The 25,650-nt window shown below is 45.4% G+C and overlaps 1 protein-coding gene across 1 annotated transcript in view; it reads left to right on the top strand.

The window, feature by feature from the left end:
• Positions 1-20,306, top strand: part of CDHR3 (cadherin related family member 3) — a 44,371-nt gene extending 24,065 nt beyond the window's left edge. The window contains exons 12-22 of the mRNA XM_086462404.1: positions 1,200-1,426; positions 3,122-3,293; positions 4,951-5,195; positions 5,353-5,358; positions 7,781-7,962; positions 9,348-9,361; positions 10,859-10,890; positions 11,789-11,837; positions 15,146-15,237; positions 18,506-18,650; positions 20,134-20,306. Coding sequence (XP_086318530.1) covers positions 1,200-1,426; positions 3,122-3,293; positions 4,951-5,195; positions 5,353-5,358; positions 7,781-7,962; positions 9,348-9,361; positions 10,859-10,890; positions 11,789-11,837; positions 15,146-15,237; positions 18,506-18,650; positions 20,134-20,306 — 1,337 coding nt within the window. The remainder of the gene's footprint in view (positions 1-1,199; positions 1,427-3,121; positions 3,294-4,950; positions 5,196-5,352; positions 5,359-7,780; positions 7,963-9,347; positions 9,362-10,858; positions 10,891-11,788; positions 11,838-15,145; positions 15,238-18,505; positions 18,651-20,133) is intronic.
• The last annotated feature ends 5,344 nt before the right edge of the window (positions 20,307-25,650 follow it).

Here is a 25,650-nt window from a genome sequence, read left to right as displayed (position 1 = left end):
TGAGTACAGCAAAGCTGCAGCTGGTGTGGGGATGTGTGGCCTGGGAGGGAGCTGGAGAGAGTGAGGAGGCTGAGGCAGGGGGGGCTGGCTCCCAGGGAGATTCTGCCTGGGAGAACACTGGCAGCCCTGGCTCCTGCAGGAGCCAAACTGCGAGGAAAGCAAGGAAGGCTAAGGGGGCATGAGGAGGCATAGGATGACCACTCAGCAATCAGAGGACCCTGACCTTCAGGTGTTCATACCACTGTCTTGCATTGCTCAGCAGCCTGTTGTTCTTGCCCAGCTTTTACTTCTATGGTGCATGGAGGGAGCTTGGCTTTCTACACTGTTTCCCAGTGGACATGATGTGGTGAATTATGTAGCATTTCCTATTCAGTGCATCTCCTCATACCACTGACGCGTATCTTAGCAATATAACACTTGAAACCCATCTGTGACATGGATATGTCTGTAAAGCTCTCTGTGTCAGCCACAGAACTTTGCTGGATACTGAGACTATCGAGAGAAATAACATGTTTTTTCTGTCTCAGACTGCCTTTTGTTTTGGCCTCAGTTGACATTAACAGGGTGCTTGCTATTGCCATACCAAACAGGAGCCAACAGTTTGCAGTAGGAGTGCACAAGGTCAGGAAAGAAAAGAAATGACAGTCCTTCATTTACATCCTCCTTCTGTCTTATTCTGCGCATGTGGACTGTTCATCCTGTATACACCCGGGTCATGCGGATCCACTTAACATTGAGTCAATGTCTGCAGAGATGGGTGTCCACAGTCCCATCTTCATTCTCACAGTTCACAGCACATCCATTTGTAGTTTACTTCATAAATGTTCAGCACAAAGGCAATTCAAACCTCTTTTCAAACACCTCGGAAGGAACAGCAGCAATTGCTTTTCAAGGCAGAACCTCCAACCAAGCCAACGCTTGGGCTGCCACAAGGCAGGAGTTCATTCGTATTGGCGCAGGGCTTGGGGTGGGCCTCACTGCCAGAGCACTTCTGTTGTGGTTCTCTACAGACTCCTTGCGTTTTGGTATTTATTGCTACCAGGCGGACTAGTATTTCTCATGCCTTTGCTTTATTTTTTTGGGGTGAAAAACTCTAAACCAAATCTTTAGTTCAGTTTCATCAAGTTTTGGTTGGAACAAGTACTCTGTACCTCCTTTTAATTAAAATGTTAATGAAATATGGATTTTCTGTCTCTCAGTTGGATCCAGCATTGGAAGAGTGAATGCCAGAGACAAGGACTGGCCACCCAGTGTCATTACTTATTCCATTGTAGCTGGAGGAGGCACTAGGGATTACACAAATATCTTCTGGATCAGCCCAACCAAAGGAGATGTGAAGATTTTAGCTAGATTAGACTATGAAACAACTCAGAAACACATTCTCATAGTACAGGCCTCAGATCAAGAGAAGACTGCAACAGCGTCTGTGAGTAAATCCACTCTACTTCTTTATCTACATTTTTCTCTCTTCTTCCTGGCAAGAACAGTAAGACAGCGGGCGAAACACTTTGGTCTGTAAAAAGGCAAGTCCACCCCTAAACAGAGTGTATATTAGTCCGATGAAAGAGGTGGTGTTCACTCAGTCTTGGTTTATCTCTTACAAAAAGGATTAAAGTAATATTTTTACATTTTTATTTCTGTGAGTTTTTTCTTATGCTACCTGGGCAGTGAAATTGCTTTCTGTGCTGTAGACAATTTAGGTTACTTTTAATGTCTGCATATGTACTGGAAAATAGAAAAAGGACAGGGTTGACGCCAGGTAACACAACCTAACTGTAGCCATGCTTAGTGCCAAATCCTTTTTGGGCCCCATGTAGTACCCCTTGGCCCTCAAACACACTTTTCATTTTGTATGTGACGCTTCGTCACTACAAAATGCCCAAAGTAATGAGAGCAGCCCAAGAGCAGAGTTGTGTTTTCATGGGGTGGGACAGAGGGGATATGCTGCATACCTTGGGGATGGGATGAGGGCTTGGGCAGCCTCTTGGGATAATATCAGAGGGCCCAGGCCAGTACAGCTGTGCCCACATGGCCCATTGGAGATGAACCCTTACACATGCCTTCCCCTGACCGTGAGCTAGTTTTGTCCCTGACGGTGCTAGCTGGCAGGAGCCAAGACCATGCCAGGGACCATGATAACATCAAACAGTAGGGTTGTGTTCAAGTTTGCTGCCCAGACCTATTTTATTCAGAAGAAAAAATACAGATGTTATATCCAGAAAAGTATTTTACAGCCACTTCTTTTAAAGAATCCCGGTGTCCTTCATGTACAGACTCCTTTTTAATCCTTTTCACGTCTTCTCCCTCATGACTGCCTTACATTTGACTTTTTCATATCTGTTGGGAGGGAGACAGGTACTTGGCCTGCTTTCTATTCCAGCCAAGCACCACCCATAGAGATGCTAGGTGGGAGGTACTTAATCTCTTTATCACCTATAATATTTCGGGGTGATGATTAAGGAAAATTCAGCATCAGGAGCTTTTAACAATGACAAGTTTATCTGTTGCCTGTTAAAGACCAACAGACATTAGAAGAAAGAGCTTTGAGAAGGGTAACCTTTTTCTCTCAGCCAGCTAATCCCAGCTGACATTAAGCACACCTCATGCTAACTGGGGTGCTCCCAGCGAGGCAGAAGGCCATTACCAGCATTTCTGTCTCACTGGGAACAGTCTATAAGGAGTCTTCCTTCCTTCCATGGATCATGCTCTGAATTATTATTGAATATGCTAAGAAGCCTAACTAATGGCTGTGAAGCAATTTGAGAGGTTTGAAAGGAAGTTTAATGAATATGTGGTACTAGTATTATTTCTCATTCTAACTAACTATGATACAATTCAGCTGATTCAAATAGTCAGACATATCAGCTTGAAAACTACGTGGCTTTGGAAGATAGTTCAGGTTAAGGAACCTGTTCCCAGAAAATGCTGATCACAAGAAGAATTGAAGGTCAAATGATCATAGGCATTTTCTGGTAGAAACCAGATTGGAAGGGTTCATTGCTCTTCAACTGCTGTTGATCAAAAGAGCAAAATGGGCAAAGCCAAAGAGTTTCTGAAGATAATAAAATTCTGGCTCAGCACAGTGGAGGAGCTTCAGCTTGCTATTGCTCTTTTCTTTCAGGTAACTGTCAATGTTTTGGCTGTAAATGATGAAGAACCAGTTTGTTCACCCAATTTCTATTCATTTCAAATCCCAGTCAGCTTAGCTGTTGGAACAAATATTAATGGCTTCAGGATTGAGTGTCAAGATCGTGATTCTGATCCCAGGTCTTTCCGATACTTCATTAATGAAGGTACTGTGTCACGGTCTATGGGCTAGCAGCAGTGCGAAAATTAGTGAATGCTGGTGGTTCACTTTGATTTGTAAATAGAAATCTAGCACAGTTTATGTGATGCTTCTCATGGTGAGCTAGTTGCGATCCACAAGTTCTGCGTGTCATTACTTTGCTGCTTACCAAAAGAGATGTCTCTCCACAAGCTGGCTACTGGTGCTACCACCTAGAACCATTCCCTTGCAAGACTGTATTGCCTACCCTGTTAATTAATTGGCAGTTAATTAGACAGTTGACAAGGACTTCAGATGAATGAGCTGGAATGATATGCAGGGTCAAATTTCCCTTCCAATTACAGCTGTGTAAATCTTGAGAATTTGTGGTGGGTTCTGTTACTCTGCATGCCTCACCCTTAGATGCTGGTACACAGTTCAAAACAACGAAGCAAACGTGCATGTCCTAGGTCCATGCTGTATGCATTCAACCCCTGTTTTAAGAATGTGTGTTTGAACCTAGTAGTCAGCTGCATCCACTTGGAGAACTACAATGGTATGGGATGATACTCAGCTTCACAAAAAAGAGAATGCACTTTCTTGGGGCAATTTTTTTTTCATTGCTGAGGTGACTGCTGAGAAGAAGGAAGCAGATTGTCCAGGTGCCAGCTGCGAGTGTAAAAAGAGAGAACTTCTGTCCTATTGCAGCCCCTTAATGCTTCAGAGGAGCTCTGCAGCAGTGGTATTTACACACGAACCCATACAAAGGCTGTGTTTGTATTAGTAAATCAGGGTCTGACCACAGGTCCAGTTTTGGCTGTACAGACATGAGCTGTGCCAGGCAGTTGGCCTCTGAGCCACAGAGCAGCCCATGGCCCATTTTGTGTTGTACAATAGACACGGCCTTCAGGGTCGCTTCAGCTCTGCAGCTCTATGGGGCAATAAGAGCAAAACCAAAGCATGTTTGGTGCCTTTTTATGGCTCTGGTCTCTTGTATGTGTGGTTTGTCCACTAGCAGCTCTACAGACAGAAAATGAGGGCTGGGGACCCAGCATCACTGAACTCCGCTCTCTGCCCCCACAGTGCAGAAAAAGCCCTGGAGGCAATTAATGTCAAGCAATAATGAGAGTAATTAGCTCTCTTCTGGGGGACCTGTTCAAAGGCCTCTGCCTCTGGGCAGAAGGAGGAGCCATAGAGAGGGGCTGGAGGGCCCTCTGAAGACAGTAGTGGTGCCTACTTGGCCTAGGACACCCCAGACACACCCCAGTAGCAGAATAAGCCCTGCAACAGCGTAGGCTCCTCACCACAGCTGGGTGCTGCTGCTTCTGGGTGCTCTCCAGGCTGTAAGGACAGGTCATTCAGGTGACCTCTTGTGTGCCCTATGGATCTGAAGCGTTTCCACAGCCTTTTCTCAGCTGTGTGCCCATAAAGGGTCTTATTCTTTAAGAATAGAATAATAAATTATTCTATATTTTAATGCTTTTATGACTGTATTGTTTAAAATTATTTTATATGGTATCAGAAAGACTGAGGACCCATTCTTGTCAATGATATTTCACTGCACAGGTGAATAATGATCCATAAAAAGTTGTCAACAGAAAATGATCTTTTTCCTTGTTCGATGTATTTACTTTAATGTAGGATGAAAGTAAATTTTTTGGTGTTTTGGTGTCGTTTTTTTGCAGGCAACGTGAACAATCATTTCACCTTTTCACCAAGTGCTGGCTCCAACACATCTCGTCTGATTCTTGCATCAAAGTTTGACTATGAGAGTGGACTTGATACAAACTGGATTTACAGACTGCGCGTCTATATAACAGATGACAATTTACTATCTGCCAGGGACAAAACTATACACCTAATTAATACTGGAACAGTGACTTTAAGCATCAGAGTTATCCCAAACCCAACTACTGTCATTCCCACAACGGTAAGTTCACTGAAATTTATGGCCAGTTTTGCATTTCTTTTATGGACTAATCTCCATAGGAGTGAAGAAAAGATGGTAGATATATGCAAAAGGAAAGCAAAAACCTACAGTGGGTCCAGTCCTGGGAAGTGCTGAGCTCCGTGCTCTTACATTGAAGCCAAAGGTGGTTGATGTGCTTAGTGTCATGAAGGATTGGTCCCAGGTACAGTCATAACATATGTTTTGTATTTTAGTTTCTAAAACAAAAAGGGAAAGTAGCCAAAGGACTGGGCATGCTGCCATTACCATGCAACTGGAAAGTTAAAGATTTTGGCAGCTTTATTAATAAGGAAAGGGCAGGGGTTAACCTTTGTCTGGAATCTTAAAATTACCTCATGCATTTTGCACTACCTTCTTTTTTATTCACAGTTATTCACTCCCCCAGCTGCCTTGCACTCCTATGTGCTTGTTTAGCAGTGGGAAACATTAGTCTGTGGCTGAAATATGCAAGGAGAAGAAGGAATCCTTATCACTTGGAAGGGGCTTTTTCCCATCCCTGAGGTCACTGTCATGTAAAACTTTGAGATGCCTGTCAGGAACAGAAGCAGTTGTGCACAGCCTCAGCATGTCGCTGAGGTTTCAGCAGGTTTCAGGCAGCAAATCCAGAGGGGCGGGATGGGCCTTTGCTGAGCTCCCTGCCCACATGGTGATCCACAGCTGAGCTGAGGAAGCCCGCATAGCTTTTGGCAGCCAGAGTGGGATCTGGCCTTGTACTGCCTGTGGAGCTGTGGGCCTGTGTCCCAGCCACACAGTCTACTCCTCAGCAGAGCCATCCCAGGCAAGCTCTGGCTCACCAGTTCCATTTTGGAGCTGATTTCCATCAGGCTGGTGCAGGATGTGAGAAAAGTTTGCTTTCATCTTGCCTGCAGAAGCAGCACAGCCTGAGAGTACAGACCACTCTGTCCCCACCCTTGTGCCGGTCGCTGCCTTTATCCCTTGCAGCACCATCTCTCTGTCATCCAGAGCCCATCCATTTTCTGCCTGCCTGCAGATGGCATCACCCTTTTTTTCTCTTGCATGCAGGAATGAAAATATGAGAATGCTAGTGAAGGAGTAAAAGAGCTATTAACTGTAAAATGGTCTGGATCTGCTAGGGGCTACTGGTAACTGAGCCAGAACCAGAGGATCCTGCAAACCGCACATGCAAGTTTGGATGCTTTGCTATAAAATGATTAAATCCGAACTTGCAGACTGATTAATACTGCTGTTATTATCTAATGCTCTGTTGGGAAGGAATAAATGGTTTTCCCACAGCCTTCTCCTCCCCCTACTTGATGTGGAAATGAAAAGTTAAGCTGAATAACAAAACTTATTCTGTATTTCTTTCCTGTGCTTTACCACAAATACAAACAGTCTAGACCACATACCACAGTGTTAAATCTGCTTCCCTAGAGACATCAGCCTTCCACTTTCAGTCTATTTTCCAGAAAAGCACTTCCATTACAGCAAATTCTCCCATCACTGCTCCTCACATGTGCTCAGTGCAGCAACTTGATGAATCAGATGCTGGAAGGCTGGTAGTGTAGAAAAAAATGTCACTTGTGACTTCAGTTTCAGTGAGGATGGAGTGGTGGTGGTGATCTTGAGATTATCTGAGAGCTTCTCTAAGGATTGGATGTACCTTTCTTTGCAAGGCTAAATATGTAATTTTAAAGGTATCCTTAAACAGGAAAGAAGTAAACACCCTACTAAATTTCATACACAATGTGATTACAAAAGTCTTACAGAAAATTAAACAAAAACTTTGGTAGACAATCAAAACTAACAGTATCACACTAGGTAATGACCCAGGTAGAGCAAATGAGTAATTTCTGATCTGCATGAGGATAGTTTCATAATGGGACCTTAATGAATGTGTTGCTAGCACCAAGTGCCATGCCAGCTCAGAGATGTGTCTTCTGGCACTTGGGAAGATGTGGGAGATTGCAACTGTTCAGGAAGTGTGGTTTTCCCTTCTGGAACAAGTCACAGGGAAAAAAACCCAGGAGTTTAATTTCTTTTTATACAATAACCCAATTCCTCGGGGTTCAACTCCTCTTATGAAGTTGGCCGAATCATCACTACAGTGAAGATGACCTACTTCCAGTTTTGCCTCAGGTAACAAGAAAGCATTATCTCGGTAATGGCAGTATTCCCTGAACTTACTCACCCTCCAACAGTGCACTTGCAGCTTCTCAGGCAACCTGAGGCTTTTAAACCCCACCATGGCATGCTTGTTTTAATACAAGACATTGAAACATGATCCAGAACCTCCTTTTTGTATCGTGGGTGGGCTCCTTTTCACCTGCCTTTGGTTGCCCCAGGAGCTTGGTGGTTCTCAGGATCTCAGTCATCTGAGCTACCTTGGCAGTCAGCAGGCTGGTACCCGGGATGAATCGCTGGCTCCAGCAGACACTATCTCCCTCTCCCAATCATCTGCAGAGCCCTGGGGCAAGCTTGGGCCAGGTGCTTTAGTGCAGCAGTTCAACCAGATGAAAGGTGCCATTGGTGTCAGTAACCTTTTAAGTATGCAGCCTTGAGGAACTTTTTCTATCTTGTTTTAAAAGCCTGGCTTCACTGTTGTGACAAAAAGGGAAAACCTCTACTCTGACTCAGCGTGGTACGTGCCATTTGTCATCACCCTTGGCAGTTTGCTGCTCCTCGGACTGCTGGGATACCTGGGGTACCTGCTGGCAACGTGGGTCTGCACCCGCTGCCCGCCGGCAGGCAAAGCAGACGGCGCGCCTCTGTGAGTCCTCCCGAATGTCACACTGGGGAAGTACCCAGCAGCACCTGGCAATGCCAGATATAACTTAGGCCTTTCAGCTGTAACGAAATCTATGCTTTTTTATAGCCGTGTGCCCTTTGCTGTAGCAAATGCTATTACCAGCTACAGTGGTATGTGGTGTTAATAATATGAAATCAAGGAAAAATGTCCATGGCACTTCTTTTCATGGATTTACTAGCATTAGCATTAGATGAAGGTAATAGTGGAATTAATAGTTAAGACCTCTAAAAGCAGCTATGCTCATGAGGCGCAGTCAGAGTCTGTGCCTGACTGTGCTGACCAAAAATACAAGCATTTTGGTTTGTATTTGCCTCCCACTCCAAGGGAACTCCCATCTAGGTAGTTACTGGTTGCATTTTCCTCCCTCTCAGCTATGGATCCCAGAGTCCTTTCCAAACCTTGATGCTCATGCCAAATTCTTTGTTCTGGCAAAACTTCTGCAGGTTTCCTGGAGATTCACCCAAGTCCATTGCAAGGCTCTGGCCCATAAATCTTCGCAGTACCTCTAAGTGCTCGTGCTTGGCAAAAGCTGTGGAAGCACCTGGGATCATCTCTGGTTCATTGTAGGAAGTGGCAGAGATCCCCGCTGTCTGCCTTCTCAGGGGGCTGGAGCCAGACTGCCTCTAAATTGACTTTTTACTTCACAAAAAAAAGAAAAGCAGCTCTTTTAGTCGACTGGGATTAAAAAACCCACAGGATTTCTATAAGTATTCTCAGGATTTGGACCTAAATTTAGAAATTATAGTAAATGTAAAAAGGTAATATACAAGTGTGATTATAATTCAAATAGTGTGTGTAAGGAATTCAGCAATTTGTGATAAAAATGACAAATTAATTTAGCAGCATATAGCTTGGCTATTGTAATTATTTATTAATAGGGCAAGTGATTCAGCAGAGGCCAGGCTCTCCCATTAAAAAGCAATTTCTATATTTTCAAAAATATCTACAACCTTTCAAATATTTCAAAAGGTATTATCTCAGCACATCAGATCCAAAAAGCTGACCTTCCTCCAAGGATGGAACAAGATGACAATATTTGAAAATACCTTTTTCCAGATTATATAAATCCATCATGCTATCATCAATAAGACTTATTTTTTTCAATATCATCCCTTCTTGGAGAGGTTTTAGAGCAATGCTCAGGGCTGTTTTCCTGTTTGAGAGCAGCATTAAATGATGGAGGCCTTCAGAGAAAGCAAAACCAGGAACAAAACAAATCAAGCAAATCCCAGAACTCAGGGAAACACATCCTTCTTGCCAAATGAAAGAGAACAAAGCATGATATTTTTATGTAGGCAAAAGTATGACATTTGTTAACTATACTCTTAATCTTTTTTTCATTACAGGAGAAATGCTGCAGGTGTGTACCTCTTTTCTATATTTTAATACTTCACACAAAGGCTTTGTTTATGGTTCAGTGTAAAATTTGTAAACCCATTTCTAGACAAATAAATTTGACCCAGTACAAGAGCACTGAGATTAAATAACCCTGGTTGATTATGCAAGGCCTACCTAAGTGATTTCATGGTCCTTTTGGTCTTCAAGTCTATTAACTATTAGGTAAAAACCAAATTTAGAGTAGTCTGGTATTCTGACATGGATGCTAAAGAATTACTGTATTTTTCACATGCAAATCATATGCTATCTGTTAAAAAATAAACCCATCCCTCTACAGCACCTTCAAGAGTCCTCTCCACTCTAATTCTCTGTTCTCTGATCCCTTCATTTGCTCTCTTGACACCATTACTTCATGTACCTGAGGACTTTTTTTTAAAGTACTGGTGATTTTAAAGGGGTTGATATAACTTAGCAGGGGTATAAGTTGCACATTAAAGGAAGTGGGGTTTTAAGCAGTCTTTTTCTTTTTAGTCTCATTAGTTTTCTGCTAGCAAGGCATGGCTCATATGGGCTCAGAAAGAACCTGCTTTTATAACTTCCTCTCCTCAATCAGTATCTCCAGCTTGAAAGACACATGACTAACAAAACCCAACAAAATTAGCTGTTCTCTTGGTTGCCCAATTTGAGACATTTCAGCATTGGCTTGTTTCCAAAAAGTGGATGTTTGGTGCTTTCTGAAAAACTGGTTCCCAAATGCTAGCCAGCAGAGGCCAGACAGGACAGGTTTCCCATCAGTGCTCAGGTTGAGACCCAACTGCAACACTTCAGAGTATTGCATGCCTGGTTGTAAAGCCCGTCGGTGGCCAGGCATACAGTTCACCAAAGAAAGGCCATTAAACAAATTGGCAAGGAGCGAGCAAGAAGAAATCATAGCAACTAGTTGGGTATCATCCACAAATCCATGCTGTTGAGTTGCCCATGGCACTGCTGCTGTATTTGATTGCATGTGGGATGAGTTAATAACATGGTAAATTCACACATAACCAAACTGTTCTTCAATCTGAATTGTACTTGATTGGATCTGCAGCACTTCCCTGTTTTGTCTCCAAGAGCATGTTTGAGTGCACAATCTTTGCAACTACAAACATTCACGAGAAAAAAAAAAAGTCTACATTTGTAGTCCAAATATCCTCAAAGATGAATTTCTGTTCATATTATTTAGAAAGGGAAATTTGTTTGAAGAAACCATTGTTATTTATTCATTACTGAAGGAATAAAACTTTTCAAGGCTAAAGTTTTGATTAGTCATTTGCAACTGTGGATTCTCTCTCCAAAATACTATAAAGGAGTGTGCTTTTCAAATAGTATGAAGGATTAGCCTTTGAAAAGCAATAAGACTCGTTTGAGATGTCTCAGAAGTTGAGTACCAAGAATGTCTGTTTGAGGAAATCTTGACTTTAGTGTCTATAGTTACTGTCAGAAAAATCTGATTCTTTACAACGCATTCTCCTTCCTTTAGAAAAGAAGAAACCTAAGAAAGAAGTGGTTGTGGTAAGTACTGCTGGCCTCAAAGTAAAACCCGGTTTTGCCCAGCCCCATCACGCAATATGATTGTACGACCTCTTCTATGAAAGGCACCTGTGTTCCAAAAAGAATGTAAAAATGATAGGCGAGGAAAAAAGGATTGCCCCCAAATGCAAAACACTTCAGTGCCTCAAGTGGCCTCTGTATTTGGAGGCAACACTCCTCATTTGCGCTGTGGCCCCTTTGCTTACAAGTGCCGAATTCTCCAGCCTCTCTGTCAGCCCTGTACATGGGAGGCAGAGAGGCTGTGCCCAGAGCAGTGACAGGGAGCCGCAGAGGCAGGACAGCAAGTGCCCCAGCTTCACTGATGGCGGTGGTGCGCTGCTGAGACACCACTGACCTGTGCAGCTAACTGACCTGCCTGAGAGCAACCAGTTAGGTACACAAGTGTACGCAAGCTGTAAAGAGTTTGGCCTTGATAAGTGGTTTGCAGCAAAATGCTGTAGTTCTTTCCACTGTAATAGATGTTTCTTTGCTCCCAGATCTTGGGGCTCCTTCCTTTTTCATAGCCATAATAGCATAAAGGCTGCAAGGCACTTCCATTAGTGTACTCGCCCTCCCCAAGTTCTTCAGAGAGGGGATTCCCAAGCCTCCTCTGGGTGGAGGTGACCCTCTTGTGGTTACACACGTGGAGGCATTTAGCATGTCAGACCTTATTAATTCTCCTTTGAATGTCTAGTGGCAACACCCTATACCATAAATGGCTTTTGTTGCCAGTTTTGATTAAACCCAGCCTACAGGAATGCAATATGCAGGTCATACCAATCCACCTCCGTCCATGTAGGTCACCATTTCCAAGTCACTGCTTCTGCTTCTCACTTAACTAATTCACAGGGTTCATTTCATATTTTGTCTCTCTTCACAGACAACGACAAAGCTAAACACCATCTTTGATGGAGAAGCCAGAGACCCAGGTAATAAAAGGCAATTAACAGTGGATATGAATATTTGGCTGGAAACAAACTGGATTAGTTGATTTAAATATGGTTCAACATTTGCTTTTCGTATTTCAAGTTTGCTGTTTCCAAGGAGAATGGGAGCTATATTTCACAGATAGTGAAAATAAAGACAGTGCCCTAGTAACATTTCTAATGGTAGAATACACTTACGGCCTTTGAAAGCACACATCTGATGGCCAGATTATTCCCTACTCCTCTGCTAAACCTGAATGTATGGATCTGGTATAGGAAGGTGGGAGGAGAGGAGGAATTTGCTGCAAGCGTCCTGCTCTGGTGCTGTCACGGCTACGCGGTTTCCCCCTTCCCATGTCTGGGAAATGGCCAGTAGATTTATGTAGCCACAAATGTACTGACTTTGTCTCTTAAACCTCTCCCTGGATGCAGGGCAGGTGGGTGAAGTACTCACTCCTGCACAAACCCCCCCAACAGTGCATGGTTGCTCTTTATCTAAGGCTCAAGCATTGCTTGTTGGGGTGGAAAGGGAAGACCATTTGCTTTTAGATAAAGTTGTGTCTGAGTGTGTCTCTAGTTCCAGCTATGCTAAGTCTGAGCATATCTGATTAACCATCTGGGAAAAGTGAAATTAAGGCAAAAGCTAGGGAAACCAGGATGACCCAGGAGGTGTAATGCTTATCCCCTTTCCCAAGTGATGGCCACTGTACTGTGCAGCAGGGTTCGTTACAGAAAAATATTTATTTTGCTAAGGGTTGATCCGCCTTACCTCATCCCCGTGAACCACTGCCTCTGCATGAACCCTGCACCATGTTGCTTGGACTGGCATTAGGAGGCCCAGCCCTGTGCCTGATGGCTGAGGGCCCCAGCATGGAGGAGGGGGCCGATAAAATATGACAGTGAGTCAAAACAGGTCTTTAACAAATAGATCCAAAAATAGGTTTGAAACAATAGGTCTAAAAATTATCCAGAAGAAGGCAGGCTTGTTTCAAGGCTTGAATTCATCTGGCCAAATTTCCACCCAAGTATCTTGTGTTTCTTATTAGCTGGCTCAGAGCTGTCGGATGCTGTGAGCTAATGGGAAACACTAGGCATGGAGACTTCAGCAGAATCTGGGCAAACAAATGGGACCCTACTGTGTAATTAAGCCCATCCACAAGGCTGCTCAAGGCCAGTTTGGTCCAGGTCCAAGCCCACCTGCTATTTATAAAGAGATCTGGAGGGATGGGCCCCAAAGTCCCTGTTTTTTCACTGTGTAACTGCATTTGTAATATATTAAACATGGATGTTCTCTAGGCCGCTGCAAGAGCTGTTTCCCTGTGTTTCTGCAGGACAGCTGGTGGCTCCCTTCCTCAGCAAACCTGACCACACCAGACTTAAGAATATCCCAGCCCATCCAAACTGCCCTCCCGAACCACAGCGTTTGTGTCATGCCTGACACAAACATTAAGCTATAACACAGCTTCGTGGTGTCAGCAGAGAAATGTGTGCTCGCCACTCCTCCCATCTCCCCTCCATGGCTCATCTCAAACCCTAGAGGATCAAGTGTTGGTGGTTTGGAAATGAGATTAAATAATTCCCAGGACATCATCTGTTGAATGTGATTAGGAGGGATGGTCAGGAGCTGCTTCCTGATCTGGGCTGCTTTAACACGCCTGTCTTGTAAGCAGTCAGAAAAAATAATATGTAAAGAGATCCAGTTTCATCTTTAATTGCTCAAATTGTGTTAATGTGTCAGAAACCATTAATTCTGATACAAACTGTAACATGTAGAAACATGTAACCACTGTTTCTTTCCAGGCCTTAATGGTCTTTTGTTTGTCTCATACTAATAATGTTTAATTACAAGAAGTGCCACTATAGCTCCTAATTCTCTGTCTGTTTAGCAAGAGACAGTGATTTAGACTGTGAGACAATCACACTGGCAATTTTTCCACCTATCTCTAGGTAGTAAATGAACTGAAGGAGAAGATACTTGCTTTTAATGTACAAGTAGAAAGTACTCATAAAATCTGAAGAGGGCCAAAAATCTTTCTAACAAGGAAAGACAGCCACGTGTGCTAAACAGCTTAAATTTAACAATACTTTATATATATATATGAGGGAAGCATGTACTTGCACAGAGAACGACAATGCACACAGCAAGCCTGGAGGAAAATATTTTGTGCAAATGGAGAAGCAATGCGGACAGCCAAAATTAGTTGAAGATCCCAGATCTCCAAATCTTGGGTCAACCTAGACAGCCTGACATGGTCTGGACGATGTATGTAGAATATTGTGCTCCTAGCAGGTTTTGCTACCTCAGGTAGGAAACTCTGCTTGAAAAAATAGGCACAGACATATACAACCGCCTTGTGAGCACAGCCAAAGGCAAACGTTTTGGGAGAGTTAGTCCTAATAACTAAGGACTATGGATGTGTTTGTAGCTGTAATTTGGATAGGATGATAAGAAGGTCCTTTTTTTTTTTTTTTTTTTTTTTTTTTTTTTGAATGGGAATGTTTTGAAAATTCCTGTTCCCCAAACTGCAGAGATACAGTTTTTGTACTGATAGAATAGCATCTTCCCTGAGCGGCCACCACAATGCCCAGGTCCCCACACTTACTTGCTTGCAGAAATCACAGAATCATAGAATTATAGAATGGTTTGGGTTGGAAGGGACCTTGAAGATCACCTCGTTCCAACCCCCCCTGCCATGGGCAGGGACACCTTCCCCCAGACCAGGTTGCTCAAAGCCCCATCCAACCTGGCCTTGAACACTGCCAGGGAGGGGGCAGCCACAGCTTCTCTGGGCAGCCTGTGCCAGTGTCTCACCATCCTCACAGTAAAGTACTTCTTCCTAATACCTAATCTAAATCTCCCCTTTTTCAGTTTGAAACCATTACCCCTTGTCCTATCCCTACCCTCGCTGATAGAGTCCCTCCCCACCTTTCCTGCAGGCCCCCTTTAAGTACTGGAAGGCTTCTATAAGGTCTCCCTGGAGCCTTCTCTTCTCCAGGCTGAATAACCCCAACTCTCTCAGCCTGTCCTCACAGGGGAGGTGCTCCAGCCCCTGGTCATCTTCGTGGCCCTTCTCTGGACCTGCTCAAGCAGGCCCATGTCTTTCTTGTATTGAGGGTTCCAGAGCTGGATGCAGTACTTCAGGTGGGGTCTCACGAGAGCAGAAATGAGGCTTTCCCTCTTGGGGCTACTTCCCCAACTCAGCTGATTTTTCAGGTATTTCACATTTCAACCCCATCCTGAGCAGAACTGACATGTCTTAACCTGCTAAAGCAGGAAGGATTTTAATTGGTTGTCTTTTCTCCCTTGCAAGTTACTGGCAAAATGTACGAATTCAATACATTGTCAGGGGCCCGGAGGTGGAAGAAGAGCAATGAGCCCCTTCAGCCAGCACTGGCCATGCAGGTAATATCCAGCGCCACAGACGATAGTAGCCAAGGGACAGACAGAGCTGAGGCACCAAGCAAAAAAGAGCCTTCAGAGAAGAGGAAAGAGCCAACTGCAGAGACAAAACCAGCTGCCAAGCCCTTGGCAGGGCAGTCAGAACACCAGGCCAGGATGGGCTGAGATTACAAAAGCAAAAAGAGGAGTCTGAGGACAGGGGGTTATCCTCACCAGCCCCCCAAGCCAGACACGGACCTCGTCTCCCAAAATGAACACTGCATTGCCATTAAGCCAGCCTTAAAGTAGAGTGCATGAGACTCCAAGGTGCCTCTCAAACGACCCCTGCTCTGAACAGCCAAAGAATCAGATGTGATTTTCTCTCTGCATATCTCAGCTGCAAAACATAAGATGGCCATTGCTGTGTAATGGACCCAAAGGCAGGATGAAGCCGGACTTACCTCTGGCAGGCGCAGGTATGAGTAGGAGAGAAGAGCAGGGTGTGAAATGGGGAGAAGAGGAAGTGAAAGAGGAGTCATGGACAGAAGCACCCGCTGCCCGCTGCCCACTTCCCCCGGGCTACAGCCACTGGCAGTTTCCCCTGGAAGAGATCGGCACCCCTAGACTGACACAGCCACATCCTCCACCTGCCTTTGGGGAGGGCAGCATACACACAGTCATGCTTTCTTACCAGTGAACGGGGTGAATGGTTGAAAAGCACGTCAGGGTTGAAAAGTTCGCTGGTAAATGCTAAAACTATTCTCTTTTCATTCAGTATTTTATTTCAGCCTTTCCTTGCCCTCCCATCTTGCTGTAGAAAAGACCATGGCTTCAAAGCAGTTTTGGCGTGGAGGAAACTCACAGCTTGTTATGGTATTTCAGGCTGTCATGTCAACGCTTTCAGCTTATTTATCTTTTGTAACACCCATTCAACATCTTCACCTTTGGTATTTCCTCTGGCGTATTTAATGTTTCACAGAATCAAGTGGAACACATTCAAAAGAACAATGACAGTAAACACATGGGGTGAAATAATCTTTTCCGAGTGTGGGCATGTATCATGTAAGTGCTGTCTAAGAACCTGATATAAAACAAGCAAGCCCTACAATATTTCAGAAAATTATTTTAATCGGAAGAAAATTAATTATAAATGATGACTTAATACTCCATGCCTTGGCTTCTTTTCTTTCCTGATTACAAATTTTTTTTTTTGTCAGCAGAAGACTGATAGCAGGTGGCAAAAGAAAATACTCGGTTTAAATTGAGCAGGGACAGTCAATGATTTTATCCAATCTGTCACATGCGTTGTTTTTTGTCATACAACAGAGGACCTGGATGGAGAAGCCCAGGGTAATTTCACCAAGGATCCTGTGCTTTACAAAACCACCCGTCACGGTGCTGCGACTCTTTGCTGTGCTCCAAAGGAGCAGTTTGGCCCAGGAACAACTTCCCTAACAAACACCAAACGTCTTCAGTCAAATGCCATTTTATTGAGCAATCCGAAACCCAGCGTGTCATGAACACCACGATGATAGAGATAGGAAAAAGTGATTTATACTCTCCGAGCATGTTATCAGTTTACTGTGTCTGCGGTGGTTGTTATACTGTTGTTTGACCCTCCAGCACCAACAGGGCTAGCCACATGTTCAGAGCTCCAACCTACCATTGTTTGCACTCATTTGTTGTAAATACGATACATTCAATTTCTATGCAGGTGGTTTTCCAGTGACATAGAGAAATTCTGTGGTAACTGGTAGTACTGCTGTAACTCTGATCGTTCTATCACTCTGACACAAAGCTACCCACAGGCACGTCTGGCACTTGCAAACGTTAAATCTTTGCTACCTGAAGAAGTTAACTGCATTGTTTTCATGACAGGAAGACACACAGGCTTTTGTATTTATTTTCCTGGACATTTCTCTAGGGCAGCCACTCTGCTGCCTCAATTCTTCTCATTCTACTTTTGTGATTAAGAGATAATTACCTTTTTTTTTAAGGAGAGGCAGAGACAGGCTGTAGTAGGAAACCTGGAAAGAAGAGATGGGTGAAAGCTCATCTTTCTTTACTACTGTTCCTGATGCTGAACTGCACAAACTGCTTTCCTTCCTTCTCGGGAAAAAACCCCACATAGCAGTGTAACACGGTGTCACAGCACGCTGTGAACATCCATGTATGCAAAAACACTGTCACGGCTAACACTGCTGGTGCCATAGTCTCCCACAGCTGGCCAACAGCTGGGTGAAAAGCAACTACCTTTGTAGTGATGCTCACATACTCTAACCTCTGAACAACTGGCAGCTGTACAAAGAAGCACCATGGATCTAAGGGCTGCCAGATGTAAGAGCTAGCACTGCCCAGGATGCCTCTGTCCAGTTGAGGTGAGTTTAGCTGGTGTAGTCAGCCTTTTGGGGGGCAGGTTCAGCCAAGATAAGGCATCTTGTGAGTCCCATGCAACTTGCTGCATAGGGAAACAAGTGTGCTGACCACAAAGCACAGCTACGTCCTTCCTTACTTGCACTGTTGCTTCAATAGGCGCAATGCTGATCTCCAGCTCCAACTAATTCTCCATCGTAAGACCTTATTTTGGCCATGCACAAAACTAGTTTCCTTGCTCAGGATCTGCAAAATCAAGGAATAACAAGGTTTTATTGGAGCATCAGTTTTATGCAAAAGCAGCATAATTTTCCTATCGTCTGCCCCTGCTACTGTTGACCTTCCTCCCTGTGAAGGAACCAAGAATGAATTCAGGTCTCACAGAGCCAAAGCACAGCCATTCATTTCTTTGGCCTGTCTTTGGTAGAGAAAAAGCACAGAAGACAGAGCTGACTGACCTAGATGTACACTTACCGCATATTGTATGGAACAATGTATTAAAAGATATTTTGAATATATGTAAAAGAAACATATAGTTTCATAGAATACAGATTATAATACTTACATTGTGCAGTACAGCTTTGGAAACCTCATCTAACTGCTAAACCAGCTTTTGTGCTTTTTCCATCCAGAAGTGCCTTGAGAACACAGATTCAGTGTTGAAAACTGCCACTAGATGGACTGAGAGCAAGGATTAAGAGCAGACTCTAGACAATAAAAGCATTTAATTATTGGAACAATTAGCTAGGCTAACTGCGAGGCCTTTTCACCATTTGAAGGCTTCAGAAATCAAGAACGGCTGCTGTGTGGTGTAGAGGGTCAGACTAGATGATGGGAACAGCTTCTCTAGTCTTCAACAGCTTTGTTAGTCTCCGTGCATATAGTTACAAGGTGTGAACTTTGGTGCCATTTCTTTTAGAGTGATGACACCAATAAGCCAAGATTAGAAGAGGAAGAAAGGCGCCTGGTGGTTCAAGCAGAGTGGCTGAGGGCAACAGTTCCTGACCTCCCGCTGCCTGTTACACGTTACGCATTAATTTTAACCAAAGTCTACAAAAATCAGTGTGAGTTCTGCCGCAGCTTTTGGTTGCTGTGTCTCCACCTATTATACAGCTCTGAAGTGCTTTAAGAGCTTTGGATTAACATTGCTCTGAAAGTTTCAACAGTGATTATGAAAGAGCACAGGTCACTTTTCCTGACTGGGCCCAGTTCCCCCAGTAGTTTATGTGTGATCATATTACTGGGTTTTTTGGTGCTTTTCTCCAAAGTTAATGTAATTCTAATGCATAAATGCCCTGCTTTTATGTTGGTATTATAAATAGCACTTGCAATAAACATCGGAAGTCTCAGCTTCTGGCCATGTAACTTCATTTATATCAAGGAATGTAAAAGTGCTGATACTGTATTTGTTCATGGTCTCCAAGAGACCCACACAAGAGAACTGCTTCAGCTGCAGAGATGGAGAATGTCAGCCCAGGAGGCTGCCACTTTGTGACTGCTCACTAGGAGCAGGATATAGGGCTTGGACCCCCTCAGAGAAGGGGGGGTCAGAGAAGGGGAACAATCCTCCTCCAGAGCAAAGCATCTACCTGCTAGGTTATTTTACAAGACTCAGATCACAACATCGTAATGGAAATAACATTTTAACAGCAAGCAGCCACAACTGCATATTGAAACATGCCCTGGTTGATCAGTTGTCTGAGATCCTCAACCACAACAGGCACTTTGCAAGGCTCCAGCTGAAAGGCTGAACACAGGCTCAATGCCGTGGGGCTTCACCTGCATGTGCCTTCGTCTGAGCTAGTTGCTGCAGGCTCCCTGTGTAGTCACTGGGGAGAAAGAGACGCTTTGAGAGTGACTTATTGCAAAGTAGGCATCTGTCTAGAATAGATCAGGTAAACTGTGCCCTAAAAGCAGCTCTTTCTGGCTGACTAGATCAGATATCAGTGCCTACACATCACTCATGCAAAAGTAGATCAGCTGAGTCTCTGGCCAGGTTGTTTGGGTGAGGGCAGGTCTGTGCCTGAGGAAGCTGAAAGTCAGCAGGAAGCTGAGCACGGATGTCAGCCTGGCTCTGCTGTTCCCTGTTCAGATCCCAGGAGGAGATGGGGCACCACGCATGGTTTGTTAGCACCCTGAGGTCTGCAGGCCCTTCTGGGACCTGCCTTTGGAGTCATTCTGTACCTGGAAGCATGTTATGAGACGGGCTTCAAAGCAGCCAAGTAGAAAAGCATGGGCCTGGCCAGAAGACTGAAGACGAATCCAAGCTTCAGTGGGTTTCTGCAGCAAGCACCATATTACTGGGTGAGACACTGGAAAACAAAACAGATGAATAGATCTTACTCTTATTCAAGGATGCCACTGCTCTGCAGTTCTGTGGTACCAAACTCCAGCTGCCGCAGGTCAACAGACCCCCTGGGATTTGATTTTGAGGCAAGGTCCTTGCTTAAATTCCAGGGCTTGAAAAAGCAGTTCGTGAATGACGTGGGCAAGGCCAGGCTTGGTTCAGCCGTGCAGTTGTGCCTGCTTTTCAATTCCTTCCCACAGACACTAGTGGGGCCACAGAGAAGCAGCGGCACCATGTCTGCGCAGGACCTGCCCGGATTAGACCCGCCAGGCCGAGCACAGCCTGCCCTGCCCAGGTGCCCGCCTCACCCCACGGCACCCTGCCTGCCGCCGAGCGGTGGCACCTGCCTGCTCCCAGAGGGGCTGTGCCATAGCCCGGTGCCCATGGCGGGCTGGTGCCTGGCCATGTAGGCGGCAGAGCTGTGCGGCCTGCGAGCTGCCAGCTCCGCACGCTCGGCAAAGCCCCGGGCTCGGCACCGGACGAGGGCCAGGCTGCCGGGACAAGACGTGCGCATCTGGCCACACAGGCCCCGCGGAGCGGAGAGGCATCGGCATCGCCTTTGCCGGTCCGATCCCGGCTTGCTCCAGCCACCTCTCCTCTCCTGTAATTACTAAAAGCAATAGCAATGAAGGGGTCTCTCCCTCTGGGCAGTGACTGGCCAGCTGAAGACTCTCACCGGTGCCTCTGGGCGCTGCTGACAAAAAAGAGGGAGGCAGCTGACGCCCTGCATTTCAGACGGGGAAACTGAGGCACGGCGTTCCTCTACGGAGCGCGACCGCGGCGCGCCTGACCGCGCCAGGCCGAGCCTCGCCCCGGCAGCCAGCACTGCTGCGGGCAGGGCCGCGCTGGCACCGCCCGCCCGCCGCCCCGGCCCCCCCAGAGGCAGCCGGAGCCCCGGGCCCCCGCCGCCCCCCGGGCGGTCCGGGAGAGCGGGCCTCGCCGCCGCTTCGGCGGGGCGACACTGACCCCCAGCGGCCCGGCCGGCGGGAGAGGCGGGCGGCCGGGCCCGCGGCGGCCTTTTCGCCCGGGTGCGAGGCTGCGCGGCTGCCCGGAACCCCCCGGATTGCGGGGGCAGGAGGAGGGAAGGGGCCGGAGCCTGCTGGGGCCCGGGAAGGAGGGCAAAGACAGGAAGAACAAGGATATTTGAGGAAAACAAGGAAAAAACGCCAGGTCGTCAGGCACCGTAACAGTGCAGACATATCCAGAAAGAGATGGTCCCGTATAGGATTCATTTTCTTGCGGAGCACGTTTGGTCATTTCTGGAACCATCAAGTGCCCTATTTTCTGTCGAGCTTTTCCCTTCACCACCCTTCACTGAGCCCACCCTTACTGTTTACGTAAGCCACGGGATGGATGCTCCTGTCCTTCATCGGCTACTCTTTTACATCCGTGCAGCCTGGGTGCAACCAGCAGGCGGGGAAGGATGCTCGATGTTTCTCTGCAATGGCCGTGCACAGCAAAACGATGCGGAATCGGATCAAATCCATTTTCATACTCAATTTCTTGAACACTCCTCCCTGCAATATCCAGCCTGACTGCATCTTCCCACTTGATGCAAGCAGTCTAAGCACAGTGACATCTACAGAGGAGGCTGAGCTTTCCCCATTGACTGCCAGCAACCAGGGCTAACTATTTTACTTGCTCTGGAACGGCCTTACAGATGTGGGAGTGTGCAGCCTGTGGCAGAAGCATCTGCAAGATCAGACACCTCCAAAGTAAAAAAAAAAAAGTTCAGCAGTTCAGAAAAGTGACATCATTCAAAGAGATCAAAACAGATTCTGACCTTCTGTCAAAAGCTATTTCCTATTCCCTACACCAAGAGACAGCGGTATTTACTTATTATAAAATATTAAAAGGCAAGGACTAAAATCCAGGTATGCAACCTCACCTATTCAGCTGCTCCCCAGCTCTAAAAGTGTCTGAAGAAGTTGGAGCCCTTGGTCTGTCAGTCACTGCCCTGAAAGCCTCCCCAGGTGCCTAAGCACACACTTCTGAGCCTGCCCAGAAAGACCGGAGTCCTGATAATGTCCAAAAGCAACGTGTCAAGTTCAATGAGGAATTTCTTCAACTACTTTGCCTCATGCCAGGAGGTGGTTTTGGGTCCTACCTACCCCACTGGCTCTGGAGGGGACGAGAGGGAGGGGGAAAGTGAGCAAAGCATTGGTGTAACTCTCCTTGTCTGTCTGCACTGGGTGGATAGTCTCCGTGGGACAGCTGGCAGCCAACCTGCTTTAGTGTATCCTTCAGGACCAGAAAAGCTGCAGCTAGTACCTTATATCCTTTTGTCTCCTCTCCCCGTCACTGTTTGGCGTGAGTGAGCCAGCTCAGATGATCAATGAAGAACTAAAGTAACAGACATTTCAGGCCAATATTTCAGTGCTGTTCTGCCAGCTGGGTCAGGACAAAGGTGGATGCTCCCAGGGATTTCCTCATGCACAGCCAGGGCCAAATCAATACTGTGTTCTTCTGTGCTCCTGAAGAGATCCTGCCCCATCACTGAACCAGAAGCTTTTTCCCCCGAGTTATAAGAGCATGAACTTACCCACTTAGCAAAATAAAGTGGCAGCCAGCCCCAAGGTGCCTCCAGCCAGAACTTGCCTGTAATCACTCTGCTAGCTCTTCTTGCGTGGAAGATTTGTTGTCCTTTTGGCTTTGCTAGCTGTCACTAGACACTTCAGACTGAAGGCCTATTGTACTTGCTGTAGATCCATAAAATAACTGCCCTGCACATGGGAGAATAGCTTCATAGTCTCTTGAAGAAGAAAGCAGAGATCTTCCAAGATTCCAGCAGTCCTGCTCTATCTCCAGCAAGGTTGAAAGCTCTGAAGTGTCCACATTTGCCACATGTAAAACCAGACAATCAGTAAGGTTCTGTACTGATTACAGACAATGAGTAACCTTCCTCGATTAAGAGCTTCCAGGGCCTCAGAACAAGATGGGAATATGGGCCCTTTGGCATTTTTGCTTTAGCAACGCATTTCTCAAATTCATTTCTTGGTCTAGCTTCATACTCAAGATGCTCTTCATGGAGCCGAGTGCAAACCCCACAGCCCCCTGTGCCTGCCAGTCCTCCCTCATTACTTTTGATGCACAGTCTCTGTGGAAACTAAAGCTAAAAATAATCATGCTCATCTCCTCTACTGGCAAATACTGTTTTCTTCTCTAGCCGTAACTGCTTGATCTACCTGCATTTGTGATCTTCTGGAAGAGAACCTACCAGTACTATGCCTGTTTCTGCATGAGTCCTCTCCAGCAGTACTGCTGGTGTTGTGCCTGGGGTCATTGCTTGTACACTGTTGTGAAGATGCCTTATATTCCACAGTCACTGCTGGGAACCTCTGACAGCCCAGAGTTTAGCTCTGAGCTTTCACAGCTTGAAGGACTGTTTCTCTGTTTTTCTGCTTCGGACCCGTTATTACCATATTGTGTCCTTTTCTCTCCTCTTCTGCTTCTGACCAGGGATAATTTTTTTGCTGGCCAGCTCAACAAAGCGCAGTGTTCAGTTGAACTGCAGGCTGTTTCCATGGTGTAAATGTGACTTGTTCCAGAAGCGCTAGAAGCACTCCGTGTCAGTGAAGAGCCCAAAGACCACGTTGGCCCCTTTGAAGAGAGGGAAGGCTCCTGAGACACAATACTCCACGAAGCCGTTGTGTAGGAATAGTTCCATTTCAGTCTGAAGGCATCACAGCCTCCTTTTGCTGTGTTCAGACTAGGATGTTGCGTGGTACCAGAAAAAGTGTTTTTATCATTAGATAGCCAGCATCTGTCCTTTACAGTTTGCCCAGTCTTTTGTTTCATTGCTGGACAACAAGCTTTATGTCACTGCAGGCAGTGACCTCAACAGGCCACTGCTGCCACCCAAATGATACCAACAGATCTAGCTAAGGATCTGAGCAGTAGAAGAGAATCAACAAAAAAAGGATGCAAGATCTTCGTGGCTACAGGCACTTCTCTGTGGAAGAATGGGTATGTCATTTCAGCCCATAGGACCAGGGGTGATATAGAATAAATGTTCTATAGGTATTACAGAGCTCGTGAGGTGAAACTTGAGGATACAATCCCTGTATTACTGTGACTGTTGTGGGAGCAGCTGAAACATTTTGTGCTGATAGAGACAGAGTAAAAGCAGAAAAAAACTGCTTTGATATGAAAACTGTTTTAAAAAAAATACTGAGAGACTTGAAAAGGAGCACAGTCTAGTGGCTCAAAAAGGTAATAGTGAAAATACTGTATTTTCAGTTCAGAAAAAGGGAAAGAAAAGCCACAGAAGCAGTGACAAAATCCAGCAGAAGGATTAACATGCACAGTGCAGCCATTCACCCTAGAGCAAAGGGAGAGCTCCAAGGGAACCTGATCATATTAAATGTGAAGCTAAAATTAGATGCTTGCAAAAGCAGATCAGGATGCAGAAATTAAAAATAGCTGCTGTATCTGCAGAAAGTGGTGGAGAATTAGATTTGAAGTCACCAGAGGAAGATGATTTAGGGGATGATATGTATAAATGGGAAAAGCAGAAGGAGCTGGGAGCAGCAGCTTGTATAACAACAGATAGATTACCATCCCAAGGCAGGGGAGTGCAGGTAAAATTACTGCTGCTTTACAAGTCAAGAAATAACCCAGAGGATTTGGGACAGATAGCTGCTGGTCTTGGGCCACAGAAAGCAAGCACAGCTGCGGACTAGAGCTAGGTCCTTTCAGAAACTACTTCAAATTTTGAATTAAATTGAAATACGTAAGTTGGTTAGGGCTTGTGCTAACACCAGGTGGTTTTACTCAGTTTGAGTAAAGGATCAGTGTAGAGCCTCCTTGTTGACTGTGTTAAGTCAAATTGTTGTGCAGACAGGTAAGAAGAAAATGCAGCTGGCACTGCTTACATTAAGCCACAAACCAAGAAAAGACAGAGTGTGCTTTACAAATAAATGAAGAATTGCTCAAATATGGGCAGGATGTAATAGCAAGTACAAACCACCCGTTGCTGATGGGGCACAGGTACCTGCAGCTCTCCTGGTGGCAACAGCAATCAATCAGGTTCCTTGAACAGGAGATGGATTATAAAAACCAGCTGCCCAAATACACCTCCACTATTCACCAGGAGTGCTGATGTAGCAGAACGAGAGGGAACCCAACTAGATAGAGACCTAGAAAAATATCTAGTATTTCTAAATCTTATTGACTATTATGGTTTGATCCAGGAGGAAAAGAAAGGGTGAGAGTTCCAGTGCTGGCCAAGCAGGATCCATGGTGAAACATTAACTGAAGACATGGATAGTGGAGAATAGGATCTGGCTGAGGCAGATTTTCTTAAGGAAAGAATGAAAGAAAAATATGGTCAGGGTCAGTACAGATTTCTCTCGCCTCTGGAGTGCTTGCCCTGAAACGAAGGGCAAAACCTTTGACTGTGTTCATATGGGCAGAAATTTTAAGAATGGCACAACCCAGCTCTATATTGCTGCCTTCCTGACTCAAGATGAAGAATGAAGTACCCGGACAAGAAGAGGACTACTGAGCGCAGGCAAGTTTTTGCAAGTTGCAACTGAAAATTATAGGGAAAGCTTCTAAAACACATTTTCATTTCTTTTTCCCTGCTCTAAATACTGAGTGTCTGTAGGAGGATAGTGTTACTAAGGGCACACCTGGATTCACTTGACATGCCAGAAGAAAAGGGAATTCCACATTTGAGTCAGACTCTGGATAGCTGTTGCTAGCATACATGGACT

Source organism: Leptosomus discolor, chromosome 1 (genome assembly GCF_034619465.1).
Source record: "Leptosomus discolor isolate bLepDis1 chromosome 1, bLepDis1.hap2, whole genome shotgun sequence".
NCBI lineage: Eukaryota > Metazoa > Chordata > Aves > Leptosomiformes > Leptosomidae > Leptosomus > Leptosomus discolor.
Note: the sequence above shows the minus strand (reverse complement) of the source record. Positions and strands in the feature narration are given on the sequence as shown.